The sequence below is a fragment of the Macadamia integrifolia genome, chromosome 7 (assembly GCF_013358625.1).
Source record: "Macadamia integrifolia cultivar HAES 741 chromosome 7, SCU_Mint_v3, whole genome shotgun sequence".
NCBI lineage: Eukaryota > Viridiplantae > Streptophyta > Magnoliopsida > Proteales > Proteaceae > Macadamia > Macadamia integrifolia.
This window is the reverse complement of record NC_056563.1, coordinates 29,821,066-29,838,660: the sequence shown is the minus strand read 5'-3', so window position 1 is coordinate 29,838,660 and position 17,595 is coordinate 29,821,066. Positions and strand designations below refer to the sequence as shown.

Here is a 17,595-nt window from a genome sequence, read left to right as displayed (position 1 = left end):
AGCCGAAAAGTACCTTCGTACAACCAAAGCCCTGCGAGGTTTGAGCTACTAGGATTTTGGCACATTTTTCATATGATATGCATGGTCCATACCCCATATCACATTTTTTAGCAGTGCAAGGGTGAAATAATTTATTATGTTTCATGCTTCAAAACGAGAGTTCAGGTTTTATCTATAATAAATAAAAGGAGATGGATGAATTTGCACAATTTGGTTTCTTTGCGAACTGCAATATTTTATACAATTATAAGTTCCAAAATGTAAGAACAACAACAACAGAAGGAACCCCCTTTTCTAGTTTCTTATAAAAAGAAGGGAAAAGATCCATTCAAAGACAGAAAAATGTCACCCCCAAAAAAAAAAAAAAGAGTTATTTTAGGTACCATTAGCAATCTTCCTCTACAGGAGTTGCGCTCTCCATCTGCATAGCATGTTTCTCTTCCTCATCAGAACTTGAAACGATGCTTTCTATTTGTACAACATTTTTCATTGTCCACGTATACCATAGAGCACAAAGAAGAAAGAATACCAAGTTTATGAAGCTTAAGACAGCTAGAAGAGCATAGAAATAGTATCATGTCCCATAGTTTATGACTTTATGTTACTGGTTAGCCATCCTGTGCCAACCTGAGTTCCAGTCACCTGATTGACTATGGACACCACGAAGGTGCTAACAAAAAACCCAAGTCCCACAGTCTGAAAGGAAAAAGACCAGTGCTCATTGACTTCATTCCTTTTGGAGCTCTAGTTATGAAGAAATCAAGCTGACCGCTGCATATGAATGCTTCTCCCACACCAACAAGGAAAAACTGCGGGATCAATATGCTGTAACTCAGAGGCAAAGTTGTGACATTGCCACCCATAGATCTAGCGACAGATATCCGTATTGTCTCAACGATTGCAGCAACTATCATGGCAATAATTGAAAAGAAAATGCCAATGGCAATTCTTTTCAGGTTGGTGAAACCTACAAATAGAAAAGATGAGTGAAATTAACCATATTAATTTTTTGTGAGAATTGAAAATGAGTACTAATATTGCATAGGATATTCAAGATAGGATATTCAAGATCTAATGTCTAACTTAAGATTTTACTAATATAAATATCCTTCTAATTTTCTATTTTATGATTTATCACACCTACCATGTCTCCCTTTCCACCTCTTCATCAAGGGAATGATCACCGTAGAAGGCAGAAGAAACCAATATGCCAGCAATATAGAAGACACTGAATGAACCTGCTGGGATTTGAAAGTTTCCGATTGATCTCTTCATTGTTGAAGCTTGCTCCAAAGAGAAGGTGAGCATGTATGGTCCAGAAAAATATTGTGGAGGCCCAAATTGGCATTAGTCTAACCATCATTTTCACCTCCTCTAACTTTGTGACTGAACATAGTTTCCAAGGGTTCCGAATCATAGAACCATCAGTCCCATTTTCTTTTTCGTTTACGATTGCAGCCTTGTCCAACCAACTGGAATAGAAAATTTAGTGTTAGCATAATCTCTCAAATGCAAATGAAACACAAAACAGAGGCCATGTGTGTCTGATTACCAAAGTTGGTCTGTGTGATGGATTTTTGCAGCTTCAGTGGAGTCATCATATAAAGTATCTATGCTAGGATATTTGAGTTTCCTCTTCCATACAGCAGCCACCAAAACCTGGAGAATTTGAATAATGGGGCTTCCCATGCGTTTCTTGTACCTGTATTTTCTAGTCCGTGAAAAAATCCCATCAATCCAGCAAAGAATACAATAGAGAAAATGCCATATCCCCAAGCTCGACTGACATAGTCTTGTATGTATCCATTGTGACACTAAGAAGAGTTCCAAGGCTGATGACGAAATGAAATCTACTGAAAAAATAATCCATCTTGGATTTTTCCTTTTTATCCTTCTCATTGAATTGATCAGTTCCAAATCCCGACACAGTGGATTTAAGTCCACCCTGTCCTAATCAGGCTATGTATAGAGCAGTATTCATAACTCCAACTTGTAATCCATTCGCCTCTACACATGTAGTTCCATTGCAAGGGGGTGGTTGTAAGTCCTGGCACTACGGTCGATATTGCTAAAAGGGCAACACCCTGCAGTGATCAGTGTCAACTTTCAACTTGAGATGAATGAGAAATAAAGGTGACTCGATCACTATCTTCTTTTGGTATATATTTCCACTAACCAGTGTTTCGATCACTGCGGAAATGGTAACTGTCCAATACCGGCCTAAGAAAGTATCTGCCACAAAGCCTCCGAACAAACAAAATATATATGCTGCGCCAGAAAAGTTTGTTACGATGTTGGCTGCAGTTGCACTAGGAAGATGCATTGTCCCAGCAGCATAAGTCACGAGGTTGGATACAATTGCCATTGTTGTGAACCTCTCGCAAACCTCAACAACTACACAAGTAAAAACAACATGAAATATTGCACAATCCAAAGGCAAGCCAAACAAGGGAAAAACTTGAAGGGAAAAGAGTCTCTGAACATGAGGTGTACAAGTTAGTGGAAGGGTTCTCTGAACATGAGGCGTGGGATACACCCACTATACCTTTTCTTGACCTATGCAAATACAATATTCAAAATTGGCTATGCAAAGCACAGAAGAAGGAAATGTACTTAAGATAACAGCTGCAGACAGCCATCCTTCAGTTTTCGTCTCATCAGCAGGTTGTCCATTGTAGTCTATCGCATAAGTAATTTGTGGACTCATTTTCCTGTCCTGAGAAGCACGTAACAACATTTTAGTTAGAAAACAATAAACTAATTAAAGCTGGACTGGTCCAGGTGGTCATACCTATTCGCCCATTCAACATGCATGGTCTCAAAGCAGAATCTCCAGTGTCAAGGACATCCCCAAGGAAAGGGGGTGGGGGAGGGAACTCAGCAAAACACATAGAAAAGCAAGCCCAAGAGGGACCCTACTAGACTCCTAAGAGAAAAAGGATAATCAATGCAAAGTCTAATAGGCATGAACACCCCATTTCTGAACCAAGCAGCAATTCCCTACCCGATCTTTTACTTTGAGCAGTAACCCACGACATAAGTTCTTCACATCATGTTGAATGAACCATGTTTTCATATTGTTCCTGATGGTCTAACTCTTGGGTCTACGTTAGTGCAAACCATTACCACAGAAGGTGAAGAAGAGAGACAAAGAGAATCACCTGGCATGTTTTATTTGTGAGTCATGTTTCATGCTTCATATTTGATTAGAAGTTTGATTTTTTGTAGTTTTAACAAATAATATTTTTATAATTCTCTTGATCTGAGAATCTGAGTTTGGCATGGCTGGAACCACCATTGAGATCTGGGGTGGTTCTGGGCGCAAAAACAATTTTTTTTTGGAGCACTATAAAGCCCCAAAACACTCTCGCCTAACAAGGAAGGGAGCAGCCCGGGTTGCAGTACTTTTCATGCTACCCAGTCGCAGCCTGGTTTGATTCAAGAAATAACATTTCCGCAAAGATATGATCATGCTGTCATCGAAAGGAAAGTTCTATGTAAAATAATAATAATAATGATAGAGCAAGGAAACGATCAATCAAGGAATTGAAGAGTTTTCTCAGAAGCAAAGAAAAAAAAAATTTGTCAAACGGAGAAGATGAAATTACATTAAAAACGTTGAATCAAGAAGACGTACCTGAAATTGGAATGCGAAATTGCAGGCAGATGTCGAGGAATCGTAGAATTTGGGGGGAAATGTCTGAATCTGATTTCGGGTGAGTTGATGCGAATAATAACGAATAAACCCTAGAGTTAGGCTCAGGGATTTTGCGCTCAGAGTGGTGGTGAATGTACACCATCACATGCTTGGCCATGTCGATTCAATCCTAGTGAAGGAACTCACTCCTTAATAGCCAGAAGGTCTTCAATCCGAGTTGTCTCGTTCCGCAGAAAATGGACCTTCGTTTCCTCAGGTAATAGGATGAACACGAAGACCTCTCTCATGGCCCTATTCACTTCCTCCGTGCTCCTGCTAAGATCCTCTGGACTCTCTCGAAGATGGTTAACCCAAAGGTTCTCAAGTGGGTTTACTCGTTCTTCAGATCTTGAATCGCCCAAAACGTCGACCATCGTGGCCGGAGACAACCATCGGTCCATTGAAGGAACCATCACTGCCGTCAATGGCGGTGGTAGATGAGTTGTGGGTGTGTATAGGATACCGGAGCTGCGTAGACGGTGATGAATGGGAGAAAGGATCGACGAAGAGGAAAGTGAGTAAAAATGTAAAAAACTCATGGGTAAAGGGACTAGGTAATTTTCCTCCAACTATTCTACCAAAAAAAAAAACATCCTCCAACAAGCCTAGGAGGCTTTACCTAGGGATTTTGCCCATATGTATATTTTTTTTACATGATATGCATACATAACCCATACTGCATATTACACATGTGAAAATTGTTTGTAGCCGCTGCACTAATACAATGAGCATTGGGTGGTTGGAAGTCTCTTGGGACGCATGTTCAGATATTCTCAGCCATCTAATACTCATCGCACCTCACTGCTCGCTGCAGAGGATGTGGACTCATACTACGCAATTAAACGTTCAAACTAATATCAATAGTCGATGATCTCCAAAAAAATATGCAAGATTAGCAATGCAAGGGTGAATTTACTTATTATGTTTCATGCACAACTTTTATCCATAATATTTAAGGGAGAAGGTTGAATTTGCTCAATTTGGTTTGTTTGTCAACTGCTGTAATTCATACAATCTGAGTATTAGCATCAGTATTATGGGTACCAAATTGTAAGAACAACAACAACAAAAGGAACTAAAATATCCATCCAAAGACCCAAGGGTATGTCCCACAACACCCAAAAAAAAAAAAAAAAGATGTGTTTGTTACTTGGGAATATTAACAATATTCCTCTGCAGAAGCTGTAAGGGTGCCCTCCATCTGCATAGCACGTTTCTCTTCCTCTTCAGAACTTGAAACGAGGCTTTCTATCTGTACAACATTTTTCGTTGTTTTCGTATACCACAAGGCACAAAGAAGATAGAATACCAAGTTTATGAAGCTTAACACAGCTAGAAGAGCATAGAAATAGTATAATTTCCCATAGTTTATGTTACTGGTTAACCATCCTGTGCCAACCTGGGTTCCCGTCACACTGTTGACTATGGACACCAAGAAGCTGCTAACAAAAAACCCAAGTCCCACAGTTAAGAGGAAAAGCCCAGTGCTCATAGACTTCATTCCTTTTGGAGCTCTGGTTATGAAGAAATCAAGCTGACCGCTGTACATGAATGCTTCTCCCACGCCAACAATGAAGAACTGCGGCATCAATATGCCATAGCTCATAGGCAAAGTTGTGACATTGCCACCCACAGATCTAATGATGGCTATACGTCTTGTCTCCACGATCGCAGCAACTATCATGGCCACAATTGAAAAGACAATGCCAATGGCTATTCTTTGCAGGTTTGTAAAACCTACAAATTAAAACAGTGAAATTAACCAGAAAATGAATTACTTTTGTATAGGTCTTTAAGATCTAAAGTCTAACTTAAGATTTCATTGACATGAATATCCTCCTAATCTCCTATTTGATGATCTTTCACATACCATGTTTCCCTTTCCACTTCTTCATCAAGGTAATGATCACCCTGTCATAGATAGCAGCTGCAACCAATATGCCGGCAATATGGAAAGCATTGAATGATCCTGCCGGGATTTGAATCTTCCCAATTGATCTCTCCATTGTCGAAGCTTGCTCCACAGAGAAGGTGAGCAACTGTGCATGTATAGTCCAAAAAAACAGATAGTGGAGGCCCAAACTGGCAATAGTCTAACCATCATTTTCACCTCCTCTACCTTTGTGACTGAACATAGTTTCCAAGGATTTTGAATCACAGAACCATTAGACTCAGTAATAAAAAACAACTGCCAAAAAAAAAAAGAGAATAAGATAACCTTTGTGTGTTTGGTCTATGACTCTGCTACTTACTAGAGTTGGTCTGTGTGATGGATTCTTGCAACTACAGTGGAGTCCTCATATAAGGCATCAATGCTAGGACATTGGAGTTTCCTCTTCCATACAGCAGCCACTAAAACCTGGAGAATTTGAATAATGGGGCTTCCCATCCATTTCTTGTACCTGTAATGTCTAGACCTTGAAAAAAATCCCACCAATCAAACAAAGAATACAATACAACAAATCCCATATCCCCAGCCTCGGCTAACTTAGTCTTGGATGTAGATACCCACTGTGACACCAAGAAGAGTTCCAAGGCTGATGACAAAATAAAATCTACTGAAAAAGTAATCCATCTTAGTTTTTTCATTCTTATCCTTCTCGTCGAATTGATCAGTTCCAAATCCTGATACATTGGATTTAAGTCCACCCTCTCCCAATGCGATTATGAATAGAGCAAGATTCATAACTCCAACTTGTAATCCATTGGCCTCTACACATGTAGTTCCATTGCATGTAGTTCCATTGCAAGGGGGTGGTTGTAGTCCTGGCACTACAGTCGATATTGCTAAAAGGGCAGCACCCTGCAGTGATCATAGTATCAAGTTTCAACCTGAGATGAATGAGAAATAAAGGTGACTTGATCATTCACTATCTTCTGTGATAAATATTTCTACTTACCAATGTTTCAGTCACTGCAGATATGGTAACTGTCCAATACCTGCCTAAGAAAGTATCTGCCACAAAACCTCCCAACAAACACAGCATATATGCTTCACCAGAAAGTTTGTTACAATGTTAGCTGCAGTTGGACTAGGAAGATGCATTGTCCCAACCGCGTAGGTTACAAGGTTGGCTGCAATTCCCATTGTTGTGAACCTCTCGCATGCCTCAACAACTGCACAAATTGTGGTTTGTAAGCTTCACGCTTAGTGGGGATAAGAAATAGGTAAAACTTTTAAGTTGGATTATGCTAGCTTCGACCCCATAGCAAAGTTAACAAAAATTGTTAAAGAATACCATAGATATCAATACATGAAAGAGTATTTGATTGAATTAGGTTAAGAAATTTGACCTCTCCATCCAGTGGTCAGAATAGCAACACTATCTACATGGGTGGGCACGTATGAAAGGTTACTACAACGGATGTGTTAGGATTGTATGAACTATTTATCCTTAAATCATCATTTCATTCAAAATTGGCTATGTAAGAACAAAAGAAGAAAATGTAATTAGAATAAGAGCTGCAGATAGCCATCCTCCAGTTTTATTCTTATCAGCAGGTTGTCCCTTGTAGTCTATTGCATAAGTAATTTTGGAACTCATTTTCCTTTCCTGAGAAGCACATAACAACATTTCAATTAGAAAACAATAAGATCAATTAAACCTGGATTGATCCAGTTGGTCAAACTGGTTGGCGCTATTTAACATGCATTCTCTCAAGAGAGCATCTGGCTGTGATGGTCAGATCACCAAGTTTTCATTCTGTTCCTGATGGTCGACCTATTAGTGCAAACCATAAAAAAACCAACAGAAGGTGAAGAGAGAGAGAGAGAGAGAGAGAGAGAGAGAGAGAGAGAGAGAATCACCTGGCTGATCATGTTCACCTTGCTTTTTTGTCTCAAGACTCTCAACCAACCCACAGCTCCTGCTCTCTCTTATACCAGCAAAGAATATCTCACGTCACCATCACTTCTCTTTGGCCTCCTAGAACCTCCCAGCAACTGTATTTATATCTCTTTAGGATAGTTAAGAAACACCAGGCACACACATATGTGCAAAACCCGACAATTCTACACTCAAAAATAAATAAATAAATAATTGGGGAACTTGGGGTGGTTGATCATTATTATTATTTTTTCGATAAAAGGATGGTTGATCAAATTATTATTATTATTATTATTATTATTATTATTATTATTATTATTATTATTATTATTTTTATTATTATTTTAATTAGATATAAAGGATGGTTGATTTGTGAGTCATGCTTTGGACTGGATTCTCTGTAATTTTGAGTCTTTTCGACATGTAATTTAAATTCTTCTGATCTTAGGTTCTGTGTATGGCATGGTTGGAAGTAGCTTGAAACCACCTTCAGGGTTTTAGAATTCAGGATTGGTCTCAATCGACATCAATCTAATTGATCGTACTAGAAAGATTTATTCTCTCTCTCTTTTTCTTTTTTTTTTTTTTTTAATGTTTTTACCATTTTATCCTTATATTTTACCCATGGATCAATATCGGTTCGGTCAAGGACTGGCATTGGTCTTAGGCAATATCAATCCAATGCCAACAATCCTAATGGATTTCGATATAATTTTTAAAATTATGACCCCCATTGAGATCTGGGGTAGTTGTGGGCCATAAACACTCTAGCCCAGAAAGATAAGGAGTAGACAGAAAAAAAATTTACAGCTACCCAAACTCTAGTAAAAGAAATGAGATACTTTACTTTCTTGTTGATTCACAAAGACTCTCTTAGGTTTTATAATTTCTAAAATACCCATCAATATATCATTTCTTTGGCAGCAAGTGTGGGTGTCACTGTAACCTTATTAGCATGTACGGAGCTATTATGAATCAAAGCTGTGGTAATATGTTTGACAATCAAACTTAGATGCTTGTGTTGGTCATATCATCACCAATCAAGGTTTTAAAGCTTGGTATTGGAATCTTTAGATCGGAATTAGATTGGATAATATTGATTTATCTCTTTTTATTAAAAAAAAAAAAAAAAAGGATTTCTGAATCCTTTTACCCTTAGATCGTATTTTGGATTGGTTTTGAATCCTTCAAAACTTGAGATCGATCTCTATCAATTTGATTCGATCTGATTTTTAAAACCATATCACCGACGGAGGTAGTTTTTATTGTTTATTTTATTTTTATTTTTTTAAGAGATAAGTTGCAGGGTCTGGCATGCTTATCTCATGGCTGAAGTGGCAACGGTATACGTACGGACTTGTACAATACCTTTTACTTATTATGTTTGTCACTGAAAAAGGAAATTTATACAAAATAATAATAGTTATAAATAAATAAAATAAAATAAGTAATTTGCATAAAACAGAAGACTATAAACTCCTTGCAATATATATTTTTAATATTAATTTTATCATTCTTCTTTTAATATGGATGAAAAAACTCTATCCTGTTGGTATAGAAAACACTGGCACAGAGGACCAATGAGAAGACATGTGTCAGCATCTTCAACCCCTTGATCCATGGAAAAGTTCGTCACACCTTGTCTTCAGACATTTTTACAACAGAAGGATAGAGTTTTTTTTTTCCCTTTTAATATTCATATAATTTTAATTTTTTTTTTTATAGAATTTATATGGTTCTAATTGAAGCTTAAAGTTTATAATATCAAACAAAGCTAAGAAAATTACAAACTCTTTCCCGAAAAAGGAAAATAAGAAAACCCAGGAGCGTGGAAGGATGGATTAATGAATCAATGCTGCAAGCTTCATATTTGATTAAAAGTCCACAAAATTTATAAAAATAAAAAAATAAAAAAGTCTACGCATTAGACTATATTCTACTTGATCACTTGACATGATATAAGTACGTCATAGATTCATAGAAGACTTCCAAGCCTCTTGGTTATTAACCAACCCTATAAAAATGTGTGATATATATATGAATCTGATTCAGCCTTTCAAATCAATACAGTTAAATTGAAAGTTTATTACGTCATTGACAAATTGAAAGGTACTTCTAAACACATAAGGAATAAGTTTTTCTATTCCATAGTAGGTCTAGGGAGGTTTTTTAGAGTGGCATATGAAGATTGGATAGAACTGAACATTTTGGTTAGTAGACTTTGAAGATCCCTTACATGTTGAGTTTCAATCAAAATAAGGTTGGTCAAGTGGCAAATGAAAGTTTTATTAGAATTGGATAGGTAATCAACCTTTAGTAAACCCTTGGCACTCTGATGAACTAGTATGAAGATTGTACATGGTATGATTCAGGGTTGTTCAAATATGCACGGGTACACTCGATCCTCAATGAGGGAAGTTGGGACCTCGGCCCCTAGTCTCCAAGGTGCTTCTTGATATTTGGTCTCGACTCTTTAGTGCTAGTGATCTAGAGAAGGTGCATTGGAAACCTACTTCATCCGGGATTTTGCATGGGTGGGTTTCTAATTATGAAACCCATTGATTTTTACAAAAGATTCTAAAGTGTAAATCGTTATTTGTGGTTGAGAATCATAGAAATGTATCTAACTTCAAATCATTATAAATACGATTATTAGATTTTAATTTACTTTTCAACTAAATTCCTTTGGACTTGAAAAGAAAATTAAATATTACATTTTTTTTATATATAATTAATATCAATTTATTAAAGATGGGATATACTGGAGTCAAAGAGAGACAAAGAGACCAAAGGGTAACTCCCTACGTTTCAATCAATGAAAGAGAAGGCATGATCCACAAGAAACAACACACAATAGGTAGAAATTAGGTACAAAACAACTGCCTGTACTCCCCGTTTGTTGGTTAAAATTTTAAAATTTCATAAATACGCTGTTAGATTTTAGTATTTTTCAAAATATTTTTCAAGATTTTATTTCCTTGACTACAAGCAGAGGTTAGAGCTACTTCGCTATAACCCGGACAACAACTAAATTTCATCTAGTCTCATCCGAGATTTATTGTGAAATAATTCAAATTTTCTTTCACACCATATCTGAGAAACTATAGTACAAAAGCAAACTTACCAAGAATAGCTATGTGATTGAGGAGATAGTTGCTGGTAAAAACCATGGTCCTATGATAATGTAAGGCCAGTAAGAACCAGATTCGGGGGAAGCTCGGGTAGAGTAGTAGTTTGTGCTCATGGAATACGGTAGAATCCAAACTCATAAGGTTCTGGCCCACCTCTTACGTGAACATGGCTTACGGTTCTGATGTAGTGGGTGGTGGAAGCATAGATTTCCAATAGCCGCCCTTTAACTGATTTACGAAGGGACTCTCAACTCTCATTTATGCTCTCTCCCAGTTACTTAGCTCCATTCTCTTTTATTTATTTATTTATTTAGCCTTTTTAGTAACAAATTTTTAATTTAATATTTTTATTTTTATTTTTTCATCAATTCTTTTTCTTCTATTTATTTATTTAATATTTTATTTGACATATTTTTAATTTTTAATATATTTTCAAATATTTCATAGCACAAGGCTCCGTATTGGCCACATACCAATTTGATACCAAACCTATTTTTTTATTTTAATTCCATGTTGGCACAATAGTTATAGGTATCAATCTCCATTTATTTTGGTTGGCACAATATTTTAGGTATGGGTCTCCAGTTATTTTGGTGGGCACGATAGTTTTATGTATCGGACTCCATTTAATTTGATTGGGATTGATATTGATTTAGTGTTACGAATCAAGGGTAAGAAGTTTTTAAAAAAGTTTGTATCGATATTGATATGATTCGACCAATTAATACTAGAATCATGTCTTTGTCAGTTAAGACAACAACAAGAATAAGAATAAAAAGGAAACAAGAATATTTCCCAATAGCATTCTCCTACACCTTCTCACATGGGACAATGAAATAATCAACTTGCCCCCTCCCCTTGAATGTCTATGCATGTGCCCCCATTTGTCTCGTGCAGGAGTGAGGGCCATGTAGCCTGATAATAAACCCTTTCTTAAAAAAGAAAAAAAAAAAAAAGAAAAAAAAAAAAGAGTTATTCTTTGAGGATGATAGTTTAACCACCATCTTGGGTTCACAAAACCTTCTAGGTTTATAATATAAGTCCAAAATAGCAACCTGAATTGATATTTATCATTATTTTTTTTTTATCCTTGGTCATACCAGTGGTTTGGTATCAGATAATCAAGGCTTGGGATTGATCTTGACTAATATTGATGCAATCCGGATGCTTTCGTAGATCCTGATCTGCTTTTCCTAGTCCATAGTGGGTCAAGATCGAGAGGTTTTTTAGAGTGGCAAAATAGCTGCCACTTGGAGATTGAACATAGTTGAATTTTTTGGATAGTAGATCTCAAATATCTCTTACTTACATGTCAAATTTTAATCAAAACAGGGTTTGCCAAGTGGCGAAAGAAAGTTTTATTGAAAATAGGTAGGCATTTAACCAACCTTATTAGACGGACCCTTGACACTCTGATGAGGTTGTGTAAAAATCGTCTGTAGCGACTGCACCATTGTAGTGAGCATCGACTAGCTGGGAGCCACTTGGGACATGTGCCCGAATGCTCATTGCACCTTATCGCTCATTGTAGACAAATTGAACCTGATGAGATTCTCTTGAACCGGTATAGAGATTGTATTTGATAAATTCAGGCTCGGACAGTTATGCATTGGTACACTCGATCTTCAGTGATGGAAGCCCCGTGGCCATCAACAATAAGACCAGAAAAGAGTTAGGGAAGAGCGAACTTTTGATCAAACTGTGAGGATACAAGCCATGTGCATGGACTCATCACTAGAGCTTTCTTCAGCCAGTGTAGTAGTTCTTTTGCCCTCGTTTTTTTTTTTTTGGTTGCTGTGCCTTGGAGATTGGTCTCATGGTGACTGAAAGTACAAGTGACTATGCCCATTGCTGTCAAATTTTTATTTTCTGCCACCAATAGTATGATGATCCCCATTGTTGAATCCCCTCTATGTGCAACTCTCAAAACAAGTAACCACGAAGAAGAAAGAGGGTAGGAAAATTTGTGAATGAAATCACCAAGGAGTGCTTCTGTTGGGTTGACAAGTTAAAACTCAAAATTTTAAATGACAAAATTACCTTTACTTAAACCTTGATATTATGATACAAGCAGTGGCATTTGAAGAACAATATATAAATTAGCTAGGTTACTCATCTGTAACTAGGTTGGTTACATAAGGCTGCACCACACTTTTTCAACACTTTATTTTTCCACCAGACACACATACACACACACACACACACACACACAGAGAGAGAGAGAGAGAGAGAGAGAGAGAACCACTATATTGATTGTTAGCATGAATACAATCTTCTACACTTTTTCAACATGGTCAAGTTTTTTGAGGTTAACATCTTCTGAGGAAAAAAAAAAAAAACAGGGCTAAATTTATTTTCGGAATTACAGAGAAAGAGATAAGACATAACAGTTCTAAGGTTCACATGCTGAAAAGTGAGGGAGGGTTGAAGAAGTTGGCAGTAATACCTTTGTTCACTCTGCTCCACAATGCTCCAGCAATGACTAAAAAGCTAAGAACTATACCGAGAATCCCAAGCCCCCAGTTTAGGAACCACATCACATTGTATCGATTAGGTCTCCTTATGTTAATCCACATAAAACAAGGGTAAGCTAATGTCATGGGTAATGAGATTCCACCCAGTATACCAGCCAAGTTTGCTAAGACTGGGAGTGCTACAGCTATAAAGAAAACCAAGAATCCATAAAAGATCCGAATACCCATTCGCACCCACCTTGAACATGGTCTGTTCATTTTACTAACATAAACCACCTCCAAATTGTCAAATCCAGGCATTGCATATACCTGGAAAGAGCATAGACAGTTAACTGCCACAAGCATACTTGTTAATCCTAACACAAACCTTGATGTTTCATTGTTTCCATGAACTTTGTACAAGGTGCTCAACATCCCATAACTGTTCTGAGGTACCTGGCATCATCATCAGATTAGTCATTTAATTAGTTTCAATATGTGAAATAAAAAAGGGAAAAAAGGTCATTTTTCGCTTAAAGACAAATAAAAAAATATATATAAGATTGAGCTTAATTACCAGGTTACCGTAAGCCCAGTACCCTACTATTGCAAGAGGATACAAACACATTGCAATGAGAAGATATGCAAATTTCACCCCTTTCCACATTAACACCTGAGATTGATGTTCTTCAGTTGAAGGCATTGTACCCTGCATTAATAACATTTACATGAAAGAAAAAAGATTTCAAAACATCATCCCTCTACATCTCAAGTGTTTGCACATTTCTACTGTCTTAGTTACCTGGATTTCAAGTACGAGATTGTGGCCTCTGAAAGAGAAAGCAATGACTCCAAGTGCATTGAGGATACTGAACGTCTTGGCCATCCCAGACTTGGCCGGCTGCAATATTGGCTCAGAAGCACCAACCACCCTACCGTGGGTAATGGGAACTACCCATAAGATGGTACAGTAAGTAATGGCTGAGATGGCACCAACGAGCGAGACACTGGCAAAAGAGTTTAGATTGGGAAGCTGAGCCAGTAAAAGGGCAATGCACATAAACACCAGAAACCACTCGGGGTTCGTAAGGTCCTTGGCGTGGTGGCATGAGCTAGTAGTTCCTTCACCTCCACAAACTGTCTGGAAGAAAAGCCTCATGGCCCCACCTCCAAGAGTTACCAATGCAATACATGTCCCACCCGATAGATTCAGGACGGGAAATAAGGACATCCATTTCCCTCGCTTTTCACCTGAAACAAGAGAGGTACCCTGTCAACTAAAAAACCAGTCTTGGAAAATTCAGATTGAATCATGGCATGTTGTTAATAACTTAAAAAATTCGTGGTAGGAAGAGAGAGAGAGTGGTAGGAAGAGAGAGAGAGAGAGAGAGAGAGAGAGAGGTGTTGTGTTGCAGAGATGGAACGTCGAAGCAAAAGAAGAACTGTAGAAGGCGACTTCTCCCTTACCGCCAGCAACCGCCGATCGGTATTTTGTTGGTTTTGTCTTAAGTGTAACTTCCACATGGCATAAGCTCCGACTCTTCTATCAAAAGACCTGTACACCCCTGACAAATTCTCTAAGGACGAGGTGCCCCTAACTTGATTTTCGAGACATACCACTGTTTGGCTGGCTAGAATGTTAGGTGTGTCAAACGGTTGGTTTGATCTAATTATGATTGATTCGAATTGGTTTTTATATGTATTGGGCCTAAATTAAAATCGAACCATTAAGGTAAAATTGGTTTTGTTTTGGTTCAGCCTGGGTTGTTAGTTGTTACTTATTCACTTTGATTTTCTATATATAAATAAATAAATAAAAGAATCAATTTTATTTTTTCCATGGGTACTTAGCATTTAAAAGTCATTTCTTAATGTTAAAGAGAAAATTGGTACATTTTCAATTACCCTAAATCTATCAAATGAAATTGAGATTTCATGAAAAGGTGCTATGCCCATCGAATGAGTACATGCATGTGCTGTCACACCGCAACATGAGCATGCTATGGCAACTGCATCATTCTTCCCCATACATGTACATCCAAATGGCTGGCTCATGAATAAGAATGCAAGTTTTGAGTTGGGGGGAAATGCTGGCCATGTCATGATGCTTATGTGGGAGCATATAGCCACATTTCCCTTTCATGAAACTTTCTCACATGGTAGATGGGTTCTCAATGTTGGCCATGATGATCCCCAAGTCAATTTGAACCGTCAGATATGGATTTTAACAAGGGAGGGTGGGGCAGTTGAATACGGCATACATACCGAATGCAGCCTTAGCTAGATGGAGGTATCTACTGTAGCGCGTCGCAGGAGGAACTGATTCGTGGAGTTTGGTGAGTAACCAGAGAGTGTATAGCTGCCATCCGAATCCAAAAGACAAACTTACGATTCCCCAAGTCCTGCACTTTACATTACCACAGAATCATGATCGGTATTGTTCATGCGTCCAAGTACTTACCCTACTAGACTAGAGAGAGAGAGAGAGAGAGAGAGAGACGTACCAACCAAGGATGGTGAAAGCAAAGGGAAGAAAGAGAGCTTGAAATCCGATTCCGGAGTTGAGGGAGTGGAATGCTGCATAGAAGGCATTGCCTTTCCTCGACTCCGTGATGGGGAGCCAAGCGTCTGGGACTCCTCCTCCTCCACCACCACCAGGGGTGGTAGGATTTTGTAGTACTCCTTGCATGATGGGGACGACTTCCCTGGGACTGGGAAAGCAAGAGGAGGAGGAGGAGGAGGAGGTGGAGGAAGATCAGGGGCAGTGCTGAAAGGAAAAGAGAGAACAATTTGGTTGGGAGCATGTTATAGTGGAAGCAACTTACTCACATTTAAGACTGTTAATTAATTAGTAGAAAAAAGAAACAGAATAAGCTCTCCTCTACTCTCCTCGTGAAACCGTGAAATTTTGAAATAGTTCAGTTTTGGTGGTCAATTCTATCCTCCATGCCTCCAATTACCTATTGAGATGGGATCATCAATAAGGTATAGCTGTACATCAATAAGGTATAGCTGTACATTTGACAGAGGCATATTTATACAAGGCAAGACCTTAAGAAAAAAAAGAAACAGAATCACAGCAAATCATCCAAAACTGGATAAGAGTGATTCGTTTACTCAGTCCATATCTTTATTAAAAAAAAAAGAGAAGATACATCCATATTATAGGGTTTTAAAAAAATGAACTCAATATTCTTTTAGTAACTATTTATTAGTAGAAGGCTCTACCCCCCAAAAAAAAAAAATCATATTATAATAGAAGGGATGATTATTTTAAGATTCATATGATAAAAATAAAGAAAAAAATGCGTTACTTTAGTTCTTAGTGCAGACTTCCAATGAATCCCCATTCTATATCCAATGCCATTTTGGACTGAGGATGCATTGACTGCCTGGCCTGTTCACATTTCATGTTACATGTGAAGTTTTAACACTGAAGCTCTTTCACTCTCGATGACTGTTCAGATTGCAACAAGTTTCACATCAATAGTTTAGGTAGTTGATGGTCTCCATAAACTCTAAAAGGTTAGCAATGCAAGGGTGAAAATACTTAATCATGTTTCATGCTTCACAACAAGAGTTTGAGTTTTTTCTATAATAAATAAGGAGATTATTGGATTTGCTTAATTTGGTTCTTTGTCAAATACCATATTTCATACAATCACCTGAAAAAAAAGCATATTCGTTTCAAATGGTAAGAACAACAAAACAAAATGAACTCCCTAATAAAAGATCCATCCAAAGACCCATGGATATGTCACCCCATCCAAAAAGAGGAAAAATAAAAATAAAAATAAAGATATGCATTATGTTTCCGTATGGGGGCCCTCCATCTGCATAGCATGTTTCTCCTCCTCTTTAGAACTACTTAGCTACAAACAGAGGTTAGAACTACTTAGCTACAAACAGAGGTTAGAACTACTTAGCTACAACCTGAACAACAATTAAATTTCATCCAGGCTCATTCGAGATTTGTTGTGAAGTAGTGTGAATTTCCTCTTGCACCATATGTGAGAAACTGTGGTACAAAAAGCAAAACTCACCAAGAATTACTATGTGATTGAGAAGATAGTTGGCCGATGAGAACCAGATTCAGGTGAAGCTCGGGTAGGGGATGTGAACGGATCAGGTTCACGTACAAGAATGTTCTTGTACGTCCCTGGTCCATGAATTTAGAATCTATTAAATGAAGAAAGAAAAAATTGATTCTAAATCTATGGACCAAGATCATTCTCGTCCGTTCTCAGGCTTGAACTTGATCCGCTATCTTAGGGGACACCATGCTGTGCTCATGGAATATGGTAGGATTCAAACTCCTAAGGTTCTGGCCCACCTCGTACGTGAACCTGGTTTACGGTTCTGGTGTGGTGGATGGTGGACGCGTGTTACTGTTGGCACCCTTTAACTGATTTAATGAAGGGACTGTCAACTCTCATTTCTTCCCAATTACTCAGCTCATTCTTCTTTTTTTTTTTTTTTTTTTTTAA

General features: G+C 37.8%; 1 protein-coding gene and 2 pseudogenes across 1 annotated transcript in view; all 3 read right to left on the bottom strand.

Annotated features, from left to right (window-relative positions):
* Nucleotides 1-214: 214 nt before the first annotated feature.
* Nucleotides 215-4,265, bottom strand: LOC122084018 (annotated as a pseudogene).
* A 591-nt stretch (nt 4,266-4,856) lies between these two features.
* Nucleotides 4,857-9,177, bottom strand: LOC122084897 (annotated as a pseudogene).
* A 3,701-nt stretch (nt 9,178-12,878) lies between these two features.
* LOC122084468 (lysine histidine transporter-like 8) overlaps nt 12,879-17,595 on the bottom strand; it is a 32,997-nt gene continuing 28,280 nt past the window's right edge. Inside the window, exons 2-5 of the mRNA XM_042652735.1 lie at nt 15,374-15,510; nt 13,911-14,359; nt 13,686-13,817; nt 12,879-13,564 (exon numbers count right to left, since the gene is read on the bottom strand). Of these exons, the coding sequence (XP_042508669.1) occupies nt 13,055-13,564; nt 13,686-13,817; nt 13,911-14,359; nt 15,374-15,510 (1,228 nt within the window). The 3' untranslated portion in view covers nt 12,879-13,054. The remainder of the gene's footprint in view (nt 13,565-13,685; nt 13,818-13,910; nt 14,360-15,373; nt 15,511-17,595) is intronic.